General features: G+C 50.6%; 1 protein-coding gene across 1 annotated transcript in view; it reads left to right on the top strand.

Annotated features, from left to right (window-relative positions):
• LOC137362382 (disintegrin and metalloproteinase domain-containing protein 33-like) overlaps positions 1-27,707 on the top strand; it is a 378,256-nt gene that overhangs the window by 308,197 nt on the left and 42,352 nt on the right. Inside the window, exon 20 of the mRNA XM_068026792.1 lies at positions 10,629-10,856. Within this exon, the coding sequence (XP_067882893.1) occupies positions 10,629-10,856 (228 nt within the window). The remainder of the gene's footprint in view (positions 1-10,628; positions 10,857-27,707) is intronic.

Genomic DNA, 27,707 nt, shown 5'->3' on the forward strand with positions numbered 1-27,707 from the left:
AAGACAAAGCATTCGTACAGATAAGGTGTTAACGGACTGAATAGGGTGTTAGGAACTTGGGGAAAATGGGCAGGTCTTCGGAATGAAAAAGATTGAGTTGCAGTGGTGAATAATGTGATGTCACAGGGGGATGGGCCAAATGGCCAAATCCAGCCTCAGCATCAGCTCCAAGTTTGTGAAAAAAACAATCAGTGGAATGAGCTGGGGAGGCCACAGGGGTGACCACTACCACGGGGTAACCACTACCACAGGGATGACCACTACCACAGGAATGACCATTACCACAGAGTGACCATTACCACGGGGTGACCACTACCACAGGAATGGCCATTACCACAGGGATGACCATTACCACAGAGTGGCCATTACCACAGGAATGACCATTACCACAGGAATGACCATTACCACAGAGTGACCATTACCAAGGGGGGACCACAACCACAGAGTGACCATTACCACAGAGTGACCATTACCACAGAGTGACCATTACCAAGGGGGCACCATTACCAAGGGGGGACCATTACCAAGGGGGGACCATTACCAAGGGGGGACCATTACCACGGGGTGACAATTACCACGGGGGGACCATTACCACAGAGTGACCATTACCACAGAGTGACCATTACCACAGAGTGACCATTACCACGGGGGGACCATTACCACGGGGGGACCATTACCACGGGGGGACCATTACCAAGGGGGGACCATTACCACGGGGTGACAATTACCACAGAGTGACCATTACCACAGAGTGACCATTACCACAGAGTGACCATTACCACAGAGTGACCATTACCACAGAGTGACCATTACCACAGTCATGACCATTACCACAGTCATGACCATTACCACGGGGGGACCATTACCACGGGGGGACCATTACCACGGGGGGACCATTACCACGGGGGGACCATTACCACAGGGGGGACCATTACCACGGGATGACCATTACCACGGGGGGACCAATACCACGGGGGGACCAATACCACGGAGTGACCATTACCACGGAGTGACCATTACCACGGGGTGACCATTACCACGGGGTGACCATTAATACGGAGTGACCATTAATACGGAGTGACCATTAATACGGAGTGACCATTAATACGGAGTGACCATTACCACAGGAATGGCCACTACCACAGGAATGGCCACTACCACAGGGATGACCACTACCACAGGGATGACCATTACCACAGAGTGGCCATTACCACAGGAATGACCATTACCACAGGAATGACCATTACCACAGGAATGACCATTACCAAGGGGGGACCACTACCACAGGAATGACCATTACCACAGGAATGACCATTACCACAGAGTGGCCATTACCACGGGTTGACCATTACCACGGGTTGACCATTACCACGGGTTGACCATTACCAAGGGGGGACCACTACCACAGGAATGACCATTACCACGGGGTGACCATTACCACGGGGTGACCATTAACACGGGGTGACCATTACCACGGGGTGACCACTACCACAGGGGGGACCACTACCACAGGGGGGACCACTACCACAGGGGGGACCACTACCACAGGGGGGACCATTACCACAGAGTGACCATTACCACGAGGTGACCATTACCACGGAGTGACCATTACCACGGAGTGACCATTACCACGGAGTGACCATTACCAAGGGGGAGACCATTACCAAGGGGGAGACCATTATCACAGAGTGACCATTATCACAGAGTGACCATTACCAAGGGGGGACTATTACCACAGAGTGACTATTACCACGGGGTGACCATTACCAAGGGGGGACCATTACCAAGGGGGGACCAATACCACAGAGTGACCAATACCACAGAGTGACCAATACCACAGAGTGACCAATACCACAGAGTGACCATTACCACAGAGTGACCATTACCACAGAGTGACCATTACCAAGGGGGGACCATTACCAAGGGGGGACCATTACCACAGAGTGACCATTACCACAGAGTGACCATTACCACAGAGTGACCATTACCAAGGGGGGACCATTACCAAGGGGGGACCATTACCAAGGGGGGACCATTACCACGGGGTGACCATTACCACGGGGTGACCATTACCACGGGGTGACCATTACCAAGGGGGGACCAATACCACAGAGTGACCATTACCACAGGGATGACCATTACCACAGGGGTGACCATTACCACAGGGGTGACCATTACCACGGGGTGACCATTACCACGGGGTGACCATTACCACGGGGGGACCAATACCACAGAGTGACCATTACCACAGGGATGACCATTACCACAGGGATGACCATTACCAAGGGATGACCATTACCAAGGGGTGACCATTACCACGGGGTGACCATTACCAAGGGGGGACCAATACCACAGAGTGACCATTACCACAGGGATGACCATTACCACGGGGGGACCAATACCACGGGGTGACCATTACCACAGGGGTGACCATTACCACAGGGGTGACCATTACCACGGGGGGACCAATACCAAGGGGGGACCATTACCACAGGGTGACCATTACCACAGGAATGGCCATTACCACAGGAATGGCCATTACCACAGAGTGACCATTACCATAGGAATGACCATTACCAAGGGGGGACCACTACCACAGGAATGACCATTACCACAGAGTGACCATTACCACGGAGTGACCATTACCAAGGGGGGACCATTATGACAGAGTGACCATTATGACAGAGTGACCATTATGACAGAGTGACCATTATGACAGAGTGACCATTATGACAGAGTGACCATTACCAAGGGGGACCATTACCACGGGGTGACCATTACCAAGGGGGGACCATTACCAAGGGGGGACCATTACCACGGAGTGACCATTACCACGGAGTGACCATTACCACGGAGTGACCATTACCAAGGGGGGACCATTACCACAGAGTGACCATTACCACAGAGTGACCATTATCACAGAGTGACCACTACCACAGGAATGGCCATTACCACAGGAATGGCCATTACCACAGGGATGACCATTACCACAGGGATGACCATTACCACAGGGATGACCATTACCACAGAGTGGCCATTACCACAGGAATGACCATTACCACGGGGTGACCATTACCAAGGGGTGACCATTACCAAGGGGTGACCATTACCAAGGGGTGACCATTACCAAGGGGTGACCATTACCAAGGGGTGACCATTACCAAGGAGTGACCATTATCACGGAGTGACCATTATCACAGAGTGACCATTACCACGGGGTGACCATTACCAAGGGGTGACCATTACCACGGGGTGACCATTACCAAGGGGGGACCAATACCACAGAGTGACCATTACCACAGGGGGGACCAATACCACGGGGTGACCAATACCACGGGGTGACCATTACCACAGGGGGGACCATTACCACAGGGGGGACCATTACCACGGAGTGACCATTACCACGGAGTGACCATTACCACGGAGTGACCATTACCACGGGGGGACCAATACCACGGGGTGACCATTACCACAGGGGGGACCATTACCACAGGGGGGACCATTACCACGGAGTGACCATTACCACGGAGTGATCATTACCAAGGGGGGACCATTACCACGGAGTGACCATTACCACGGGGTGACCATTACCACGGGGTGACCATTACCACGGGGTGCCCATTACCACGGGGTGCCCATTACCACGGGATGACCATTACCACGGGATGACCATTACCACGGGGGGACCATTACCACAGGGGGGACCATTACCACAGAGTGACCATTACCACGGGGGGACCAATACCACGGAGTGATCATTACCAAGGGGGGACCATTACCACGGAGTGACCATTACCACGGGGTGCCCATTACCACGGGGTGCCCATTACCACGGGGTGCCCATTACCACGGGGTGCCCATTACCACGGGGTGCCCATTACCACGGGATGACCATTACCACGGGGGGACCATTACCACAGGGGGGACCATTACCACAGAGTGACCATTACCACGGGATGACCATTACCACGGGGGGACCAATACCACGGAGTGATCATTACCAAGGGGGGACCATTACCACGGAGTGACCATTACCACGGGATGACCATTACCACGGGGGGACCATTACCACGGGGGGACCATTACCACAGGAATGACCATTACCACAGGGATGGCCATTACCACAGGGATGACCATTACCACAGGGATGACCACTACCACAGAGTGACCATTACCACAGAATGACCATTACCACAGGGATGACCATTACCACAGAGTGGCCATTACCACAGGGATGACCATTACCACAGAGTGACCACTACCACGGGGTGACCATTACCACAGGAATGACCATTACCACAGGAATGACCATTACCACAGGGATGACCATTACCACAGGGATGACCACTACCACAGAGTGACCATTACCACAGGGATGACCATTACCACAGGGATGACCATTACCACAGAGTGGCCATTACCACAGGGATGACCATTACCACAGAGTGACCATTACCACAGAGTGACCATTACCACAGAGTGACCATTACCACAGAGTGACCATTACCACAGAGTGGCCATTACCACGGGTTGACCATTACCACGGGTTGACCATTACCACGGGTTGACCATTACCACGGGTTGACCATTACCACGGGTTGACCATTACCAAGGGGGGACCATTACCACAGAGTGACCATTACCACAGGGATGACCATTACCACAGGGATGACCATTACCACAGGGATGGCCATTACCACAGGAATGACCATTACCACAGGAATGACCATTACCAAGGGGGGACCACTACCACAGGAATGACCATTACCACAGAGTGACCATTACCACAGAGTGACCATTACCACAGAGTGACCATTACCAAGGGACCATTACCACAGGGATGACCATTACCACAGGGATGACCATTACCACAGAGTGACCATTACCACAGGGATGACCATTACCACGGGATGACCATTACCACGGGATGACCATTACCAAGGGGGGACCATTACCACGAAGTGACCATTACCACGGAGTGACCATTACCACGGAGTGACCATTACCACGGAGTGACCATTACCACGGAGTGACCATTACCACGGAGTGACCATTACCACAGGGGGGACCATTACCACAGGGGGGACCATTACCACAGAGTGACCATTACCACAGAGTGACCATTACCACAGAGTGACCATTACCACAGAGTGACCATTACCACAGAGTGACAATTACCACAGGGATGACCATTACCACAGGGATGACCATTACCACGGGATGACCATTACCACGGGGTGACCATTACCACAGGGATGACCATTACCACGGGGTGACCATTACCACGGGGTGACCATTACCACGGGGTGACCATTACCACGGGGTGACCATTACCAAGGGGGGACCAATACCACAGGGATGACCATTACCACGGGATGACCATTACCACGGGGTGACCATTACCACAGGGATGACCATTACCACAGGGATGACCATTACCACGGGGTGACGACTACCACGGGGTGACCACTACCACGGGGTGACCACTACCACGGGGTGACCACTACCACGGGGTGACCACTACCACAGAGTGACCATTATCACAGAGTAACCATTACCACGGGGTGACCATTACCACGGGGTGACCATTACCACGGGGTGACCATTACCACGGGGGGACCAATACCACAGGGATGACCATTACCACGGGATGACCAATACCACGGGGTGACCACTACCACAGAGTGACCACTATCACAGAGTAACCATTACCACGGGGTGACCATTACCACGGGGTGACCATTACCAAGGGGGGACCAATACCACAGGGATGACCATTACCACAGGGATGACCATTACCACAGGGATGACCAATACCACAGGGATGACCAATACCACGGGGTGACCATTACCACAGGGATGACCAATACCACGGGGTGACCAATACCACGGGGTGACCAATACCACGGGGTGACCAGTACCAAGGGGGGACCAATACCACGGAGTGACTATTACCACAGGGTGACCATTACCACAGGAATGACCATTACCACGGGGGGACCAATACCAAGGGGGGACCAATACCAAGGGGGGACCAATACCAAGGGGGGACCATTACCACGGAGTGACCATTACCACGGGATGACCAATACCACGGTGTGACCATTACCACAGGGATGACCATTACCACAGGGATGACCATTACCACAGAGTGACCATTACCACGGGATGACCATTACCACGGGATGACCATTACCACGGGATGACCATTACCACGGGGGGACCAATACCACGGGGGGACCAATACCAAGGGGGGACCATTACCACAGAGTGACCATTACCACGGAGTGACCATTACCACGGAGTGACCATTACCACGGAGTGACCATTACCACGGAGTGACCATTACCACGGAGTGACCATTACCAAGGGGGGACCATTACCACGGAGTGACCATTACCACGGAGTGACCATTACCACGGGGTTGACCACTACCACGGGGTTGACCACTACCACGGGGTGACCACTACCACGGGGTGACCACTACCACGGGGTGACCACTACCACAGGGATGACCATTACCACGGGGTGACCATTACAAAGAACAAAGAAAATTACAGCACAGGAACAGGCCCTTCGGCCCTCCAAGCCTGCGCCGATCCAAATCCTCCCTCTAAACCTGTCGCCTATTTTCTAAGGGTCTGTATCTCTTTACTTCCTGCCCATTCATGTATCTGTCTAGATACATCTTAAAAGACGCTATCGTGCCCGCGTCTACCACCTCCGCTGGTAATGCGTTCCATGCACCCACCACCCTCTGCGTAAAGAACTTTCCACGCATATCCCCCCTAAACTTTTCCCCTCTCACTTTGAACTCGTGTCCCCTTGTAATTGAATCCCCCACTCTGGGGAAAAAGCTTCTTGCTGTCCACCCTGTCTATACCTCTCATGATTTTGTACACCTCAATCAGGTCCCCCCCTCAACCTCCGTCTTTCTAATGAAAATAATCCTAATCTACTCAACCTCTCTTCATAGCTAGCGCCCTCCATACCAGGCAACATCCTGGTGAACCTCCTCTGCACCCTCTCCAAAGCATCTACATCCTTTTGGTAATGTGGCGACCAGAACTGCACGCAGTATTCCAAATGTGGCCGAACCAAAGTCTTATACAACTGTAACATGACCTGCCAACCCTTGTACTCAATACCCCGTCCGATGAAGGAAAGCATGCCGTATGCCTTCTTGACCACTCTATTGACCTGCTTTGCCACCTTCAGGGAACAATGGACCTGAACACCCAAATCTCTCTGTACATCAATTTTCCCCAGGACTTTTCCATTTACTGTATAATTCACTCTTGAATTGGATCTTCCAAAATGCATCACCTCGCATTTGCCCTGATTGAACTCCATCTGCCATTTCTCTGCCCAACTCTCCAATCTATCTATATTCTGCTGTATTCTCTGACAGTCCCCTTCACTATCTGCTACTCTACCAATCTTAGTGTCGTCTGCAAACTTGCTAATCAGACCACCTATACTTTTCTCCAAATCATTTATGTATATCACAAACAACAGTGGTCCCAGCACGGATCCCTGTGGAACACCACTGGTCACACGTCTCCATTTTGAGAAACTCCCTTCCACTGCTACTATCTGTCTCCTGTTGCCCAGCCAGTTCTTTATCCATCTAGCTAGTACACCCTGGACCCCATGCGCCTTCACTTTCTCCATCAGCTTGCCATGGGGAACCTTATCAAACGCCTTACTGAAGTCCATGTATATGACATCTACAACCCTTCCCTCATCAATCAACTTTGTCACTTCCTCAAAGAATTCTATTAAGTTGGTAAGACATGACCTTCCCTGCACAAAACCATGTTGCCTATCACTGATAAGCCCATTTTCTTCCAAATGGGAATAGATCCTATCCCTCAGTATCTTCTCCAGCAGCTTCCCTACCACTGACGTCAGGCTCACCGGTCTATAATTACCTGGATTATCCCTGCTACCCTTCTTAAACAAGGGGACAACATTAGCAATTCTCCAGTCCTCCGGGACCTCACCCGTGTTTAAGGATGCTGCAAAGATATCTGTTAAGGCCCCAGCTATTTCCTCTCTCGCTTCCCTCAGTAACCTGGGATAGATCCCATCCGGACCCGGGGACTTGTCCACCTTAATGCCTTTTAGAATACCCAACACTTCCTCCCTCCTTATGCCGACTTGACCTAGAGTAATCAAACATCTGTCCCTAACCTCAACATCCGTCATGTCCTGCTCCTCGGTGAATACCGATGCAAAGTACTCGTTTAGAATCTCACCCATTTTCTCTGACTCCACGCATAACTTTCCTCCTTTGTCCTTAAGTGGGCCAATCCTTTCTCTAGTTACCCTCTTGCTCCTTATATATGAATAAAAGGCTTTGGGATTTTCAATAAAAGGCTTTGGGATTACCACGGGGTGACCATTACCACGGGGTGACCATTACCACGGGGTGACCGTTACCACGGGGTGACCGTTACCACGGGTTGACCGTTACCACGGGTTGACCGTTACCACGGGTTGACCGTTACCGGGGGTGACCGTTACCGGGGGTGACCGTTACCGGGGGTGACCACTACCACAGGGATGACCACTACCACAGGGATGACCATTACCACATGGATGACCATTACCACAGGGGTGACCACTACCACAGGGATGACCATTACCACAGGGATGACCATTACCACATGGATGACCATTACCACGGGGTGACCATTACCACGGGGTGACCGTTACCACGGGGTGACCGTTACCACGGGGTGACCGTTACCACGGGTTGACCGTTACCACGGGTTGACCGTTACCGGGGGTGACCGTTACCGGGGGTGACCGTTACCGGGGGTGACCACTACCACAGGGATGACCACTACCACAGGGATGACCATTACCACATGGATGACCATTACCACATGGATGACCATTACCACAGGGGTGACCACTACCACAGGGATGACCACTACCACAGGGATGACCACTACCACAGGGATGACCATTACCACAGGAATGACCATTACCACAGGGATGACCATTACCACAGGGATGACCATTACCACAGAGTGACCACTACCACAGGGATGACCATTACCACAGAGTGAGCATTACCGGGGGCGACCATTACCACAGGGATGACCATTACCACAGGGGTGACCATTACCACAGGGGCGACCATTACCGGGGGCGACCATTACCGGGGGCGACCATTACCGGGGGCGACCATTACCACAGGGGTGACCATTACCACAGGGGTGACCATTACCACAGGGATGACCATTACCACAGAGTGACCATTACCACAGAGTGACCATTACCACAGAGTGACCATTACCACAGAGTGACCATTACCACAGGGATGACCATTACCACAGAGTGACCATTACCACAGAGTGACCATTACCGGGGGTGACCATTACCGGGGGTGACCATTACCACAGGGATGACCATTACCACAGGGATGACCATTACCACAGGTTGACCATTACCACAGGTTGACCATTACCGGGGATGACCATTACCACAGGGATGACCACTACCACAGGGATGACCACTACCACAGGGATGACCACTACCACAGGGATGACCACTACCACAGGGATGGCCACTACCACAGGGATGACCATTACCACAGAGTGACCATTACCACAGAGTGACCATTACCACAGGGATGACCATTACCACAGAGTGACCATTACCACAGAGTGACCACTACCACAGGGATGACCACTACCACAGGGATGACCATTACCACAGAGTGACCATTACCGGGGGTGACCATTACCACAGGGTTGACCATTACCACAGGTTGACCATTACCACAGGTTGACCATTACCGGGGATGACCATTACCGGGGATGACCATTACCACAGGGATGACCATTACCACAGGGATGACCATTACCACAGAGTGACCATTACCACAGGGTGACCACTACCACAGGGTGACCACTACCGGGGGTAACCATTACCACAGGTTGACCATTACCACAGGTTGACCATTACCACAGGTTGACCATTACCGGGGGTGACCATTACCACAGGGATGACCATTACCGGGGGTGACCATTACCGGGGGTGACCATTACCACAGGGTGACCATTACCACAGGGTGACCATTACCGGGGGTGACCATTACCACGGGGTGACCATTACCACAGGGATGACCATTACCACAGAGTGACCTTATCCAACAATAGAAAGAGGGGCCATGCTGATGGAGGAACGAGGGGTGGAGGAGCGAGGAGTTTTGCTGATGGAGGAGCGAGGGGTGGAGGAGCGAGGGGCTGTACTGATGGAGGAGCGAGGGGTGGAGGAGCGAGGGGCTGTACTGATGGATGAGCGAGGGGTGGAGGAGCGAGGGGCTGTACTGATGAAGGGGCGGAGGAGCGAGGGGCTGTACTGATGGAGGGACGAGGGGCGGAGGAGCGAGGGGCTGTACTGATGGAGGGACGAGGGGCGGAGGGACGAGGGGCTGTACTGATGGAGGGACGAGGGGCGGAGGAGCGAGGGGCTGTACTGATGGAGGGACGAGGGGCGGAGGAGCGAGGGGCTGTACTGATGGAGGGACGAGGGGCGGAGGAGCGAGGGTCTGTACTGATGGAGGGGCGAAGGGCGGAGGACACTGACACTGAGCTCTGATGTTCACACAGGTGTCTGGACGTCCACTGGTGAAGCCCAAACACCCAGTGGGCTCCCGGCCAGTTAACTTTGTGCGTCCTCTGTCTGTACCCAAGCACAATGCCGGGAATCCCAAGCCTCCGCGACCGGCACCACCAAAATTCAGGAAAAGTCAAATAGTCTCGGTGAAACTGGAAAATCAGCCAAAGAAACTGGGAATTCCTGGGAAAATGCTGCCTCTCAACACACAGACTCCACTGGTGAGTGTAATCAATGTGGCCGGTGCGGAGGAGGAGGGAGGGGGGGATGAGGGAGGGGGGGATATTACTGACCGGAGCGGAGGAGGAGGGAGGGGGGGATATTACTGACCGGAGCGGGGGAGGAGGGAGGGGGGGATATTAATGACCGGAGCGGAGGAGGAGGGAGGGGGGGATATTACTGACCGGAGCGGAGGAGGAGGGAGGGGGGGATATTACTGACCGGAGCGGGGGAGGAGGGAGGGGGGGATATTACTGACCGGAGAGGAGGAGGAGGGAGGGGGGGATATTAATGACCGGAGCGGAGGAGGAGGGAGGGGGGGATATTACTGACCGGAGTGGAGGAGGAGGGAGGGGGGGCTATTACTGACCGGAGAGGGGGAGGAGGGATATTACTGACCGGAGCGGGGGAGGAGGGAGGGGGGGGATATTACTGACCGGAGAGGAGGAGGAGGGAGGGGGGATATTACTGACCGGAGCGGGGGAGGTGGGAGGGGGGGATATTACTGACCGGAGAGGAGGAGGAGGAGGAAGGGGGGGCTATTACTGACCGGAGAGGGGGAGGAGGGAGGGGGGATATTACTGACCGGAGCGGGGGAGGAGGGAGGGGGGGGATATTACTGACCGGAGAGGAGGAGGAGGGAGTGGGGGCTATTACTGACCGGAGAGGAGGAGGAGGGAGTGGGGGCTATTACTGACCGGAGCGGGGGAGGAGGGAGGGGGGGATATTACTGACCGGAGCGGGGGAGGAGGGAGGGGGGGATATTACTGACCGGAGAGGAGGAGGAGGGAGTGGGGGCTATTACTGACCGGAGCGGGGGAGGAGGGAGGGGGGGATATTACTGACCGGAGCGGGGGAGGAGGGAGGGGGGGATATTACTGACCGGAGCGGAGGAGGAGGGAGGGGGGGATATTACTGACTTCAGTCGTTTCGTCAGTTGTTTCTTGATATCACGGGGACTGAATCGAATTGGCTGAAGTCTGGCATCTGTGATGCTGGGGACTTCAGGAGGAGGCCGAGATGCATCATCAACTCGGCACTTCTGGCTGAAGATTGTTGCAAATGCTTCAGCCTTATCTTTCGCACTGATGTGCTGGGCTCCCCCATCATTGAGGATGGAGATATTTGTGGCGCCTCCTCCTCCTCCAGTTAGTTGTTTTGGGGCGGCACAGTGGCGGAGTGGTTAGCACCGCAGCCTCACAGCTCCAGGGACCCGGGTTCGATTCCGGGTACTGCCTGTGTGGAGTTTGCAAGTTCTCCCTGTGTCTGCGTGGGTTTTCTCCGGGTGCTCCGGTTTCCTCCCACAAGCCAAAAGACTTGCAGGTTGATAGGTAAATTGGCCATTATAAATTGTCACTAGTATGGGTAGGTGGTAGGGAAATATAGGGACAGGTGGGGATGTTTGGTAGGAATATGGGATCAGTGTAGGATTAGTATAAAATGGGTGGTTGATGTTCGGCACAGACTCGGTGGGCCGAAGGGCCTGTTTCAGTGCTGTATCTCTAATCTAATCTAATTGTCCACCACCATTCACGACTGGATGTGGCAGGACTGCAGAGCTTCGATCTGATCCGTTGGTTATGGGATCGCTTAGCTCTGTCTATCGCTTGCTGTTTACGCAGTTTGGCACCCAGATAGTCCTGTGTTGTAGCTTCACCAGGGTGACACCTCATTTTGAGGTATGCCTGGTGCTGCTCCTGGCATGCCGTCCTGCACTCTTCATTGAACCAGGGTTGGTCTCCTGGCTTGATGGTAATGGTAGAGTGGGGGATATGCCGGGCCATGAGGTTACACATTGTGGTTGAGTACAATTCTGCTGCTGCTGATGGCCCACAGCGCCTCATGGATGCCCAGTTTTGCATTGCTAGATCTGTTTGAAATCTATCCCATTTAGCACGGTGATAGTGCCACACAACAGTCCGAACACAAAAGTCCAATTGTATCAAGCCTGTGTCCTCAGTACCTTGCTCTACGGCAGCGAGGCCTGGACAACGTACGTCAGCCGAGAGCGACGTCTCAATTCATTCCATCTTCGCTGCCTCCGGAGAATACTTGGCATCAGGTGGCAGGACCGTATCTCCAACACAGAAGTCCTCGAGGCGGCCAACATCCCCAGCTTATACACACTACTGAGTCAGCGGCGCTTGAGATGGCTTGGCCATGTGAGCCGCATGGAAGATGGCAGGATCCCCAAAGACACATTGTACAGCGAGCTCGCCACTGGTATCAGACCCACCGGCCATCCATGTCTCCGCTTTAAAGACGTCTGCAAACGCGACATGAAGTCCTGTGACATTGATCACAAGTCGTGGGAGTCAGTTGCCAGCGTTCGCCAGAGCTGGCGGGCAGCCATAAAGGCGGGGCTAAATTGTGGCGAGTCGAAGAGACTTAGCAGTTGGCAGGAAAAAAGACAAAAGCGCAAGGGGAGAGCCAACTGTGTAACAGCCCCGACAAACAAATTTCTCTGCAGCACCTGTGGAAGAGTCTGTCACTCCAGAATTGGCCTTTATAGCCACTCCAGGCGCTGCTTCACAAACCACTGACCACCTCCAGGCGCGTATCCATTGTCTCTCGAGACAAGGAGGCCAAAGAAAGCGCCACACTACACGAAGACGGGTATCCTCAATGTGAAGGCGGGACTACATTGCCACAGGGACTGTGACTGTGGTCACTCCTACCAATACAGTCATAGACAGAAGCATCTGCGGCAGGCAGATTGGTGAGGACGAGGTCAAGTATGTTTTTCCCTCTTGTTGGTTCCCCCACCACCTGCCGCAGACCCAATCTAGCAGCCATGTCCTTTAGGACTCGGCCAGCTCAGTCAGTAGTGGTGCTATCGAGCCACTCTTGGTGATGCACATTGAAGTCCCCCACCCGGAGTACATTTGTACCCTTGCCACCCTCAGTGCTTCCTCCAAGTGGTGTTCAATATGGAGGAGTACTGAGTCATCAGCTGAGGGAGGGCAGTAGGTGGTCATCAGCAGGAGGTTTCCTTTCCCATGTTTGACCTGATGCCATAAGACTTCATGGGGTCCAGAGTCGATGTTGAGGACTCCCAGGGCAACTCCCTCCCTACTGTATACCACTGTGTCACCACCTCCGCTGGGTCTGTCCTGCCGGTGGGACAGGACATACCCAGGGATGGTGATGGCAGTGTCTGGGACATTGTCTGGAAGGTATGATTCCGTGAGTATGACTATGTCAGGCTGTTGCTTGACTAGTCTGTGGGACAGCTCTCCCAACTTTGGCCCAAGCCCCCAGATGTTAGTAAGGAGGACTTTGCAGGGTCGACAGGGCTGGGTTTGCCGTTGTCGTTTCCGGTGCCTAGGCCGATGTTACTTCATCAAAATACTCAAGCAAATTAGTTAAACACAATTTGCCCGATAAAATCCATGCTGGCTTTCCCTAATTAACCCACATTTGTCCAAGTGACTGTTAATTTTGTTCCAAATTATTGTTTGTAAAAGTTTTCCCACCATCAAGGTTAAACTGACTGGCCTGTGGTTGCTGGGGTTCTCATTACACCCTTTTTGAACAAGGTTGGAACATTTGCAATTCTCCGGCCCTTTGGCACCACCCCCGAGTCTAAAAAGGATTGAAGATTATGGTCAGTGCCTCCGCAATTTTCCCCCTTCATTCCTTCAATATTCTCAGATGTATCTCATTCGGTCCTGCTGATTTATCAACTTTAAATACAGCCAGCCTTTCTAATACCTCCTCTTTATCAATTTTTAGCCCATCCAGTGTCTCACCTACCTCCTCTTTCACTATGACTTTGGCAGCATCATCTTCCTCGGTAAAAGCAGAAGCACGATACTCATTTAGTGTCTCAGTCCTGCCCTCTGCTTTCATGCATAAATCCCCTTTTTAATCCCCACTCTTCCTTTTACCAGTCTTTTACTATTTATGTGCCGATAGAAGACATTTGGATTCCCTTTTAGCTGCCATTCTCTTCTCATACTCTCTTTGCTTCTCATTTCTTTCTTCACTTTCCATCTGAACTTTCTATATTCAGCCTAGTTCTCACTTCTGTTAACAATCTGACATTTGTCATCGAGTCATAGAGTTATACAGCACAGAAACAGGCCCTTCGGCCCATCGTGTCTCTGCCAGCCATCAAGCACCTATCTATTCTAACCCCATTTTCCAGCACTTGGCCCGTAGCCTTGTATGCTATGGCGTTTCAAGTGCTCATCTAAATACTTCTTAAATGTTGTGAGGGTTCCTGCTTCTACCACCACTTCAGGTAGTGTGTTCCAGATTCCAACCACCCTCTGGGTGAAAAATTCTTTCCTCAAATCCCCTCTAAACCTCCTGCCTCTTACCTTAAATCTATGCCCCCTGGTTATTGACCCCTCCGCTAAGGGAAAAAGTTTCTTCCTATCTAACCTATCAATGCCCCTCGTAATTTTCCATACCTCAGTCATGTCCCCCCTCAGCCTTCTCTGTTCTAAGGAAAACAACCCTAGTCTATCCAGTCTCTCTTCATAGCTGAAATGCTCCAGCCCAGGCAACATCCTGGTGAATCTCCTCTGCACCCTCTCAAATGCAATCACATCCTTCCTATAGGGTGGTGCCCAGAACTGTACACAGTACTCCAGCTGTGACCTAACTAGCGTTTTATACAGCTCCATCATAACCTCCCTGCTCTTATATTCTATGCCTCGGCTAATAAAGGCAAGTATCCCATATGCCTTCCTAACCACCTTATCTACCTGTGCTGCTGCCTTCTATGGACAAGTACACCAAGGTCCCTCTGACCTTCTGTACTTCCTAGGGTCCTACCATCCATTATATATTCCCTTGCCTTGTTAGTCCTCCCAAAATGCATCACCTCACACTTCTCAGGATTAAATTCCATTTGCCACAGCTCTGCCCATCTTACCAGCCCATCTATATCGTCCAATAATAGTCATAGAGAGATACAGCACTGAAACAGGCCCTTCGGCCCACTGAGTCTGTGCCGACCATCAACCACCCATTTATACTAATCCTACATTATTCCCATATTCCCTACCACATTCCCACCTTCCCTCAATTCTCCTACCACCTACCTACACTAGGGGCAATTTACAATGGCCAATTTACCTATCAAGCTGCAAGTCTTTGGCTGTGGGAGGAAACCGGAGCACCCGGCGGAAACCCACGCGGTCACAGGGAGAACTTGCAAACTCTGCACAAGCGGTACCCAGAACTGAACTACACTACAAACAGCAAGGATCCCAGCACCAATCCCTGTGGTACACCACTGGTCACAGGCTTCCACTTGCAAAAACAACCCTCGACCATCACCCTCTGCCTCCTGCCACTAAGCCAATTTTGGATCCAATTTGCCAAATTGCCCTGGATCCCATGGGCTCTTACCTTCATAACCAATCTCCCATGTGGGACCTTATCAAAAGCCTTACTGAAGTCCATGTAGACTACATCAACTGCTTTACCCTCATCTATACATCTAGTCACCTCCTCGAAAAATTCAATCAAGTTTCTGAGACACGATCTCCCCCTGACAAAGCCATGCTGACTATCCCTGATTAATCCCTGCCTCTCCAAGTGGAGATTAATCCTGTCCCTCCGAATCTTTTCCAATAGTTTCCCAACCACTGATGTTAGACTCACCAGCCTGTAATTACCAGGTTTATCCCTGCTACCCTTCTTGAATAATGGTACCACATTTGCTGTCCTCCAGTCCTCTGGCACCTCTCCTGTGGCCAGAGAGGATCTGAAAATTTGTGTCAGAGCCCCTGCTATCTCCTCCCTTGCCTCACATAACAGCCTGGGATACATCTCATCTGGGCCTGGGGATTTATCCACTTTTAAGCCGGCTAAAACATCTAATACTTCCTTTCAATGCTAATTTGTTCAAGTATATCACAATCCCCCTCCCTGATCTCTACACCTACATCGTCCTTCTCCATAGTGAACACAGATGAAAAGTAATCATTTAAAAAATAATCGTTCAAAACCTCACCTACGTCCTTCGGCTCCACACACAGATTGCCACCTTTGTCCCTAATGGGCCCTACTCTTTCCCTGGTTATCCTCTTGCCCTTAATATACTTATAAAACGCCTTTGGATTTTCCTTTATCTTGCCCGCTAGTGTTTTTTCATGTCCCCTCTTCGCTCTCCTAATTACTTTTTTAAGTACCCCCCCCCCCCCTACACTTTCTATACTCCTCTCGGGCCTCCGTTGTTTTCAGCACTCTGAATCTGCCATAAGCCTCCTTTTTTTTCCTGATCCAATCCTCTATATCCCTTGACATCCAGGGTTCCCTGGGCCTGTTGGTCCTACCCTTCACCTTAACGGGTACATGTTGGCTCTGAACTCTCACTATTTCCTTTTTGAATGACACCCACTGGTCTGATATAGACTTTCCTACAAGTAGCTGCTCCCAGTCCACTTTGGCCAGATCCTGTTTTATCATATTGAAATCGGCCTTCCCCCAATTCAGTATCTTTATTTCTGACCTGTCTTTGTCCTTTTCCATAACTACCTTAAATCTTAGAGTTATGGTCACTATCCCCGAAATGTACCCCCACTGATACTTCTACCAGTTGTCCATCTTCATTCCCTAGGATTAGGTCCAGTACTGCCCCTTCTCTTGTAGGACTTTCTATATACTGGCTCAAAAAACTCTCCTGTATGCATTTTAAGAATTCTGCCCTTTTTAAGCCTTTTGCACTAAGACTATCTCAATTGTTATTTGATAAGTTGAAATCCCCTATTATTATTTTTACACCTCTCTGAGATTTGCCTACATATCTGCTCCTCTATCTCTCCCTGACTGTTTGCATGCAGCAGGAGTAAACCATACACCCCCTTGAGCCTACTCTGCCATTCAATACAATTATGGCTGATGGAATAGGACAAGGAGTGATCCAGAGTAAAAGTAATTAATTGGGGAAGGCCAATTGTCATATTCACCCTCTTTCTGCTTCATCTTACTCTCTCTTTTTCTACCTTGTTTGTCCTACCTTGCCCCCCTGGTAGGATTGTACTCAAACCATCTCCTGTTTAAAGGCTCCTTGTCTTTTTCCATCAGCCATAATTGAATGGCAGAGTAAGCTCAAGGGTCTACTCCTGCTGCTAGATTATATGTTCATAGCTAACCTAAACTTCACAATATTATGGTCAGTTGTTCTCTAAATGCTCCCCTCCTGATCGTTGATGTACTTACCCAGAACCAGTTCAGTAATGTCTCCTTCCTTGATAGGTCGAAAGTAAAGTGATCTAGAAAACTGAACACACTTCAAAAACTCTTGCCCCTCTCTGCCCTTTACACTACTACTATCCCAGTCTATGTTTGGATAATTAAATTCCCCAATTATAATTACTCTATACATCTTGCACCTCTCTGTAATTTTCCTGTAAATTTGTTCCTCCACATCTTTCCCACTAGTTGGTGGCCTATCGAATACACCCAGCAATGTAATGGCATCTCTATTGTTTCTTAACTCTAACCATAGATTCTGTCCTTGCCCCTCTAGGACATCCTCTCTCTCCAGCATTGTAATGTTCTCCTTATCAATATTGCTACCCCTCCTCCTTTCCTCCCTTTCCTGAACACCTTGTATCCAGGAATATTTTAGTCCCCAGTCCTGCCTTTTTTTTGAGCTGAGTCTCCGTTATCAGCACAACATCATATTTTCACATGGCTATCTGCACCTGTAGCTCATCAACCTTATTTACCACACTCCACGCATTCACATACAGACACTGTAAACCTAATTTAGACTTTATTACTTTCCCTCTTACTCTGACCCCACCTAATACTTTACTATTCTCTACTCTAGTGCTATCTATCTCTCCCAGTTCTCTGTGCACTTTAGTTTTCCTCGCTAATATTACCTCCTGGTTCCCACACCCCTGCCAAATTAGTTCAAACCCTCCCCAATAGTACTAGTAAATCGTCCCGCAAGGGTATTGGTCCCGGCTTTGTTCAGTGCAACTCATCCGGTCCGATCTCCCCTAGAACAGGTCCCAATTTCCCAGAAATCTAAAGCCCTCCCTCCTGCGCCATCTCTCCAGCCATATATCCATCTGCTCTATCCTCCAATTTCTACATTCACTCGCATGTGGTTCTGGGAATAATCCAGAGATTACTACCTCTGAGGTCCTGCTTGCTAGTTTCTTTCCTAGCTCCCAAAACTCTGCCTGCAGGACCTCATCCCTCTTTCTCCCGATGTCATTGGTACCATTAAGGACAATGACCACTGGCTGTTCACCCTCCTCCCTCAGGATGCTCTGCAGCCGCTCAGTGACATCCCGGACCCTGGTACCAGGGAGGCAACACACCATCCTGGAGTCACATCTGCAGCCGCAGAAATGCCTGTCAGTTCCCCTGACTATGGAATTCCCATCACTATTGCTTTCCCAATCTTTCTCCTGCCCCCCCTGAACAGTTGATTCACCCATGGTGCTGTGGACCTGGCTCTCCCCAGAGGAACCATCACTCTCACCAGTACTCAGAACTGAATAGTGGTTGCAGAGTGAGATACACTCAGGTCTCCTGCACTACCTGCCTGTTTCTTCTTGACTGCCTGTGGTCACCCATTCCCTTTGCTTGCAGACCCTTAAGCTGTGGGGTGACCACGTCCAGAAACATGCTATCCACAAAACACTCGAGCCTCACGGATACGTGGCAGTGATGCCAGCTGCTGCTAGAGCTCTGAAACGTGGAGGTCAAGCTCCTCTAGTAGATGACACTTCCTGCTCATTTGGTTGTCCAAGACATAGAAGTATCCTAGAGATCCCACATGGAACAGGATGTGCATTTCACGGGACTGAGGTGCCCTGCCATGGCTCTATTTATTCGACTATTAACTGACTTAGCTGAAATAAACTTAAGACTTAAACTGTTAAAGACTCACCGGCAACTTACCCATCAGCTGCTTCCCTTGTGCTGACGTCACTTTATCTTGTGTAATGTGTGTTTGAACGCTGACACTGACCAGAGAGAGAGCAGTGCTTGTTTCCAGTCCTACCTTCCTCTCTCCTCATCTGATAATAATGCAAAGCAATTTCTATGTCTCCTATGGGGTGTCCGGATGTCCCTCAGCAGGTCACATCCCAACTACCATTCCCTCTTAACCCTGCATCAGCTGTGAAGGCAAGCTGGAAGGTGAAGAAAGATTTCCTGGTACGGACTCCTGTCGGAAAGGCTGGAGTCAGCGAGTCATCCTTACCACCCAGTTCTGTATGAACAATCACACACAACATACCAGCGGTGCTCCTCTTTCTGATTGGCAATTGTTCATCTATTCAGAATGTACAAAGGACAGACACAGGTTCCACTTGGATAATGCTCTGTATTCGCGGAGTGTTTTTAATTTGTTCTTGGGATGTGGGTGATGCTGAAAAGACCATGTTTCATTGCTGGGTTTGTCCCTGTAAGGTGGAATAGAGCAGTCGCTGTACCTGAGGGGTCCCCAGTGACAATGATACAGCTTTAGTCTTCAGTTCAGATGGAAACTACTCCACTTCTTAGTCAACTGATCATATCAACTGAATTCAATTTCACCTCTCACTGGGCTGGGACATGAATTCACCACCTCTGAAACTGGTACAATGGTGAACTGGTCACAGAACTAGTTGCAGCACTGGTCATGGTACTAGTTAGGCAAGATTACTGGTCATGCTACAGTACTGATCATGGACTGGTAAAGCTAGTGTAATGATCATGCTACTAGCTATGCCAGTTTATTGTCCTGGTACTGATCATGGTAGCAGTTATACTAGCATATTTGTCATGGTGGTGTACTGGTCATGTTACTAGTTATACTAGTGTACTGGTCACAGTATTAGTCATGCTAGCATACCAGTCACGGTACTAGTTATGCTAGTGTACTGGTCATAGTACTGTTCATAGAATCATAGAAAGTTTACGGCACAGAAAGAGGCCACTTGGCCCATCGTGTCTGTGCCGGCCGAAAAACAATCCACCTATTCTAATCCCACCTTCCCACATTTGATCCGTAGCCCTGCAGATTACAGCACTTGAGGTGCATATCCAGATTCCTTTTGAATGAGTTGAGGGTTTCTGCCTCAACTACCCTTTCAGGCAGTGAGTTCCAGACCAGCACCACCCTCTGGGTGAAAAAGCTTTTCCTCATCTCCACTCTAATTTTTCTACCAATCACTTTAAATCTATGCCCCCTCGTCACTGACCTCTCTGCTAAGGTGAATAGACCCTTCACCTCCACTCTATCCAGGCCCCTCAAAATGTTGTACATTTCAATCAGATTTTCCCTCAGCCTTCTCTGTTCCAAGGAGAACAACACCAGCCTATCCAATCTTTCCTCATAGCTGCATTTTTCCAGTCCTGGCAACATCCTCGTAAATCTCCTCTGTACCCTCTCTAATGCAATTACATCCTTTCTGTAATGAGGTGACCAGAACTGCACACAGTACTCAAGTTGTGGCCGAACCAATGATTTATATAGTTCCAGAATAACCTCCCTGCTCTTATATTCTATACCTTGGTTAATAAAGGAAAGGATTCCATATGCCTTCTTAACCACCTTATCGACCTGTCCTGCTACCTTCAGGGATCTGTGGACATTCACTCCAAGGTCCCTCACTTCCTCTACACTTCTCAGTATTTTCCCATTAATCATGTATTCCATTGCCTTGTTTGATCTCCCCAAATGCATCACCTCACACTTCTCCAGGCTGAATTCCATTTGCCACTTTTCTCTTCATCTGACCAGACCATCAATATCTTCCTGCAGCCTACAGCTATCCTCCTTACTATCGACCACACGGCCAATCTTTGTGTTGTCTGCAAACTCTTGATCGTGCCCCCGACATTTATGTCCAAATTGTTAATATATACACTACAAAAAGCAGGGGACCCAGTACTGAGCCCTGCGGAACACCACTGGAAACAGCTCTCCAGTCGCAAAAACACTCATCAACAATTACCCTTTGTTTCCAGCCACTGAGCCAATTTTGTATCCATCTTGCTACATTTCCCTGGATCCCATGAGATAATGTTTTTTTAGCCAGTCTGCAATGTGGGACCATGTCAAAAGCCTTGCTAAAATCCATGCAGACCACATCAACTGCACTACCCTCATCTATCTTCCTTGTTACTTCTTCAAAAAATTCAATCAAGTTGGTCAAACAAGTCTTCCCTTAACAAATCCATGCTGACTATCCTTGATTAACCTGTGCCTTTCTAAGTGACAGTTTATCCTGTCTCTCAGAATAGATTCCAATAATTTGCCCACTACTGAGGTTAGACTGACTGGCCTGTAATTATTCGGTCTATCCTTCACTCCCTTTTTAAACAGAGGGACAAAGTTAGCAGTTCTCCAATCCTCCGGCACCACACCTGTATCCAGTGAGGACTGGAAAATGATGGTCCGACCCTCTGCTATTTCCTCTCTTGCTTCTTTTAACAGCCTAGGGTACATTTCATCCGGCCCTGGTTATTTATCAACTTTCAAGGATGCTAATCTCATTAATACTTCCTGTCTCCCTATGTTTATCACATCCAATACTTCATGGTATTAGTTATGCTAGTGCCCTGGTCATGTGTACTAACCCGTATATGATTGCACCAGGTGAGAGATTCACAAGTGGTGATAATAGGTTTGCTTTGATTGGTTATCATGTTCAATGGGTTAATGATCGTCAGAAACTGGTTAGTTTGAGTTCTGGAAGGCTGATGATGGATAATCTCAGATTGGTGAGCTCTTGGTGATGATTTGATTGTCCCAGACTAAGAAAGGTTGAAAGGAACAGGACGGTGAATGAAAGTTAATTCTTCTTGTTTCAGACACCAGCTGCTTCAATGCCTGTGAGGAAACATTGACCATCCGGGATAGGGAAGATGCCAAGCTGATAATATCCGGGATAGGGAAGATGCCGAACTGATAATATCCGGAGAAGAAAGATGCCTGCTGGTGAATATCCGGGATAGGGAAGGTGCTGGGCTGATAATATCGGGATAGGGAAGATGCCGAACTGATAATATCCGGAGAAGAAAGATGCCTGCTGGTGAATATCTGGGATAGGGAAGGTGCTGGGCTGATAATATCGGGATAGGGAAGATGCTGGGCTGTGGGTATCTGGGATTGGGTGAATATCTGGGATTGGGAGATCCTATCCCTGGTGTTGCCATTATTTACAAGCTGCACTGCTCATTCAGTCAGTCTACATTACAGCTCCTGATTTAAGCACATGACGATTGTTTTGAAATCGATTTGCATTTAGAAAGAAAAGATTTCACCAAAGTTATCAGCTCATTGTGGCAGTGGTGGTATAGTGCAGTAACAAGAGGTCAAAGCTCTGCAATAGTTCTCACCTCTCCCAGATATGGCTCAATCCCCATTCAAGGAGACGATTAAATAACTGGTAGCCATTCAGCCAGTTGGACAACTGTGTCATTAGGTGATCTACTGCCAGCTCACATGACCCAGTCAGTGGTGCTGAAAGCAGAAGCACCTCGTGATGCAACAGGGAACTCCGAGACAGGGAACTCCGAGACAGGGAACTCCGAGACAGGGAACTCCGAGACAGGGACTGTCCCGTACACCACAGACAGCACTGAGACAGGGAACTCGGAGACAGGGAACTCGGAGACAGGGAACTCGGAGACAGGGAACTCGGAGACAGGGACTGTCCCGTACACCACAGACAGCACTGAGACAGGGAACTCCGAGACAGGGAACTCCGAGACAGGGAACTCCGAGACAGGGAACTCTGACATGGGAACCGTCCCATACATCACAGACAGCACTGAGACAGGGAACTCCGAGACAGGGACTGTCCCGTACACCACAGACAGCACTGAGACAGGGAACTCCGAGACAGGGAACTCCGAGACAGGGAACTCCGAGACAGGGACTGTCCCGTACACCACAGACAGCACCGAGACAGGGAACTCCGAGACAGGGAACTCCGAGACAGGGAACTCCGAGACAGGGACTGTCCCGTACACCACAGACAGCACCGAGACAGGGAACTCTGAGACAGGGAACTCTGAGACAGGGAACTCTGAGACAGGGAACTCTGAGACAGGGAACTCTGAGACAGGGAACTCTGAGACAGGGACTGTCCCGTACACCACAGACAGCACTGAGACAGGGAACTCCGAGACAGGGAACTCCGAGACAGGGAACTCCGAGACAGGGAACTCCGAGACAGGGAACCGTCCCATACATCACAGACAGCACTGAGACAGGGAACTCCGAGACAGGGAACTCCGTGACAGGGACTGTCCCGTACACCACAGACAGCACTGAGACAGGGAACTCCGAGACAGGGAACTCCGAGACAGGGAACTCCGAGACAGGGACTGTCCCGTACACCACAGACAGCACCGAGACAGGGAACTCCGAGACAGGGAACTCCGAGACAGGGACTGTCCCGTACACCACAGACAGCACTGAGACAGGGAACTCCGAGACAGGGAACTCCGAGACAGGGACTGTCCCGTACACCACAGACAGCACTGAGACAGGGAACTCTGAGACAGGGAACTCTGAGACAGGGAACTCTGAGACAGGGACTGTCCCGTACACCACAGACAGCACTGAGACAGGGAACTCTGAGACAGGGAACTCTGAGACAGGGAACTCTGAGACAGGGAACTCTGAGACAGGGAACTCTGAGACAGGGAACTCTGAGACAGGGACTGTCCCGTACACCACAGACAGCACTAAGACAGGGAACTCCGAGACAGGGAACTCCGAGACAGGGAACTCCGAGACAGGGAACTCCGAGACAGGGAACTCCGAGACAGGGAACTCTGACATGGGAACCGTCCCATACATCACAGACAGCACTGAGACAGGGAACTCCGAGACAGGGAACTCCGAGACAGGGAACTCCGAGACAGGGACTGTCCCGTACACCACAGACAGCACTGAGACAGGGAACTCCGAGACAGGGAACTCCGAGACAGGGAACTCCGAGACAGGGACTGTCCCGTACACCACAGACAGCACTGAGACAGGGAACTCCGAGACAGGGAACTCGGAGACAGGGACTGTCCCGTACACCACAGACAGCACTGAGACAGGGAACTCCGAGACAGGGAACTCCGAGACAGGGAACTCCGAGACAGGGAACTCCGAGACAGGGAACTCTGACATGGGGACCGACCCGTACATGACAGGCAGCATTCAGACAGGGACCTCCGAGACAGGAATTTCCGAGCCAGGAAACTCTGAGATGGGTACCATCCCAGACATCGCAGGCAGGTTACAGTAGCGTAGTGGTAATGTTAATGGGCTAGTAATCCAGATACACAGACTAATGTTCTGGAGGCGAGTTCAAATCCCACCACGGCAGCTGTGAGAATTGAAATTCAATTAAATAATAAATCTGGAATGAAAAGCAAATGTCTTTAATAATCTTGAAACTACAGAATTGTCATTAAAAACCTATATGATTCATTAGTGTCTTTCAGGAAGGAAATTTGCTGTCCTTACCTGGTCTGGCCTACATGTGACTCCAGACCCACAGTAATGTGGTTGACTCTTAAATGCCCTTGAAATGGCCTCGCAAGACACTCAGTTGTATCAAATTGTGACAGAAATGTCAAATAAGAATAGACCTGGACAGACCACCCAGCATCGACCTAGGCACCGCAAAAGACAACGGCAAACCCAGCCCTGTCGACCCTGCAAACTCCTCTTTACTAACATCTGGGGGCTTGTGCCAAAGTTGGGAGAGCTGTCCCACAGACTAGTCAAGCAACAGCCTGACATAGTCATACTCACGGAATCATACCTTACAGACAATGTCCCAGACACTGCCATCACCATCCCCGGGTATGTCCTGTCCCACCGGCAGGACAGACCCAGCAGAGGTGGTGGCACTGTAGGGAGGGAGTTGCCCTGGGAGTCCTCAACATCGACTCCAGACCCCATGAAATATCATGGCATCAGGTCAAACATGGACAAGGAAACCTCCTACTGATTACCACCTACTGCCCTCCCTCAGCTGATGACTCAGTACTCCACCATGTTGAACACCACTTGGAGGAAGCACTGAGGGTGGCAAGGGCACAAAAAGGACTCTGGGTGGGGGACTTCAATGTCCATCACCAAGACTGGCTCAGTAGCACCACTACTGACCGAGCTGACTGAGTCCTAAAGGACATAGCTGTTAGACTGGGTCTGTGGCAGGTGGTGGAGCAACCAATACGAGGGAAAAACATACTTGACCTTGTCCTCACCAATCTGCCTGCTGCAGATGCATCTGTCATTGACAGTATTGGTAGGAGTGACCACCGCACAGTCCTTGTGGAGACACAGTCCCGTCTTTCTTTTTATTCATTCATGGGATGTGAGCATCACTGGCTAAACCAGCATTTATTGCCCATCCCTAATTGCCCTTGAGAATGTGGTGGTGAGCTGCCTTCTTGAACCACTGCAGTCCATGTGGGGTAGGTACACCCACAGTGCTGTTAGGAAGGGAGTTCCAGGATTTTGATCCAGCGGCAGTGAAGGAACGGTGATATAGTTCCAAGTCAGGATGGTGTGTGACTTGGAGGGGAACTTGCAGGTGGTGGTGTTCCCATGTATTTGCTGCCCTTGCCCTTCTAGTTGGTAGAGGTCGTGGTTTGGAAGGTGCTGTCTAAGGAACCTTGGTGCATTGCTGCAGTGCATCTTGTAGATGGTACACACTGCTGCCACTGTGCGTCGGTGATGGAGGGAGTGAATGTTTGTGGAGGGGGTGCCAATCAAACGGGCTGCTTTGTCCTGGATGATGTCTTCACATAGAGGATACCCTCCTTCGTGTTGTGTGGCACTATCACCGTGTTAAATGGGATAGATTTTGAACAGATCTAGCAATGCAAAACTGGGCATCCATGAGGTGTTGTGGGCCATCAGCAGCAGCAGAACTGTATTCAACCACAATCTGTAACCTCATGGCCCGGCATATCCCCCACTCTATCATTACCATCAAGCCAGGAGACCAACCCTGGTTCAATGAAGAGTGCAGGAGAGCATGCCAGGAGCAGCACCAGGCATACCTCAAAATGAGGTGTCAACCTGGTGAAGCTACAACACAGGACTATCTGCATGCCAAACTGCGTAAGCAGCATGCGATACACACAGCTAAGCGATCCCATAACCAACGGATCAGATCTAAGCTCTGCAGTCCTGCAACATCCAGCCATGAATGGTGGTGGACAATTAAACAACTAACTGGAGGGGGAGCCCAGCACATCAGTGTGAAAGATAAGGCTGAAGCATTTGCAACAATCTTCAGCCAGAAGTGCCGAGTTGATGATCCATCTCGGCCTCCTCCTGAAGTCCCCAGCATCACAGATGCCAGACTTCAGCCAATTCGATTCACTCCGCGTGATATCAAGAAATGACTGAAGGCACTGGATACTGCAAAAGCTATGGGCTCTGACAATATTCCGGCAATAGTACTGAAGACCTGTGCTCCAGAACTTGCCGCGCCCCTAGCCAAGCTGTTCCAGTACAGCTACAACACTGGCATCTACCCTGCAATGTGGAAAATTGCCCAGGTATGTCTGGTGCACAAAAAACAGGACAAGTCCAACCCAGCCAATTACCGCCCCATCAGCCTACTCTCAATCATCAGTAAAGTGATGGAAGGTGTCATCAACACTGCTATCAAGCAGCACTTGCTTAGCAATAACCTGCTCAGTGACGCTCAGTTTGGGTCCCGCCAGGGCCACTCAGCTCCTGACCTCATTACAGCCTTGGTTCAAACATGGACAAAAGAACTGAACTCAAGAAGTGAGATGAGAGTGACTGCCCTTGACATCAAGGCAGCATTTGATCGAGTATGGCATCAAGGAGCCCTAGCAAAACTGAAGTCAATGGGAATCAGGGGGAAAACCCTCCGCTGGCTGGAGTC

The sequence above is a fragment of the Heterodontus francisci genome, unplaced genomic scaffold (assembly GCF_036365525.1).
Source record: "Heterodontus francisci isolate sHetFra1 unplaced genomic scaffold, sHetFra1.hap1 HAP1_SCAFFOLD_480, whole genome shotgun sequence".
Classification (NCBI taxonomy): domain Eukaryota; kingdom Metazoa; phylum Chordata; class Chondrichthyes; order Heterodontiformes; family Heterodontidae; genus Heterodontus; species Heterodontus francisci.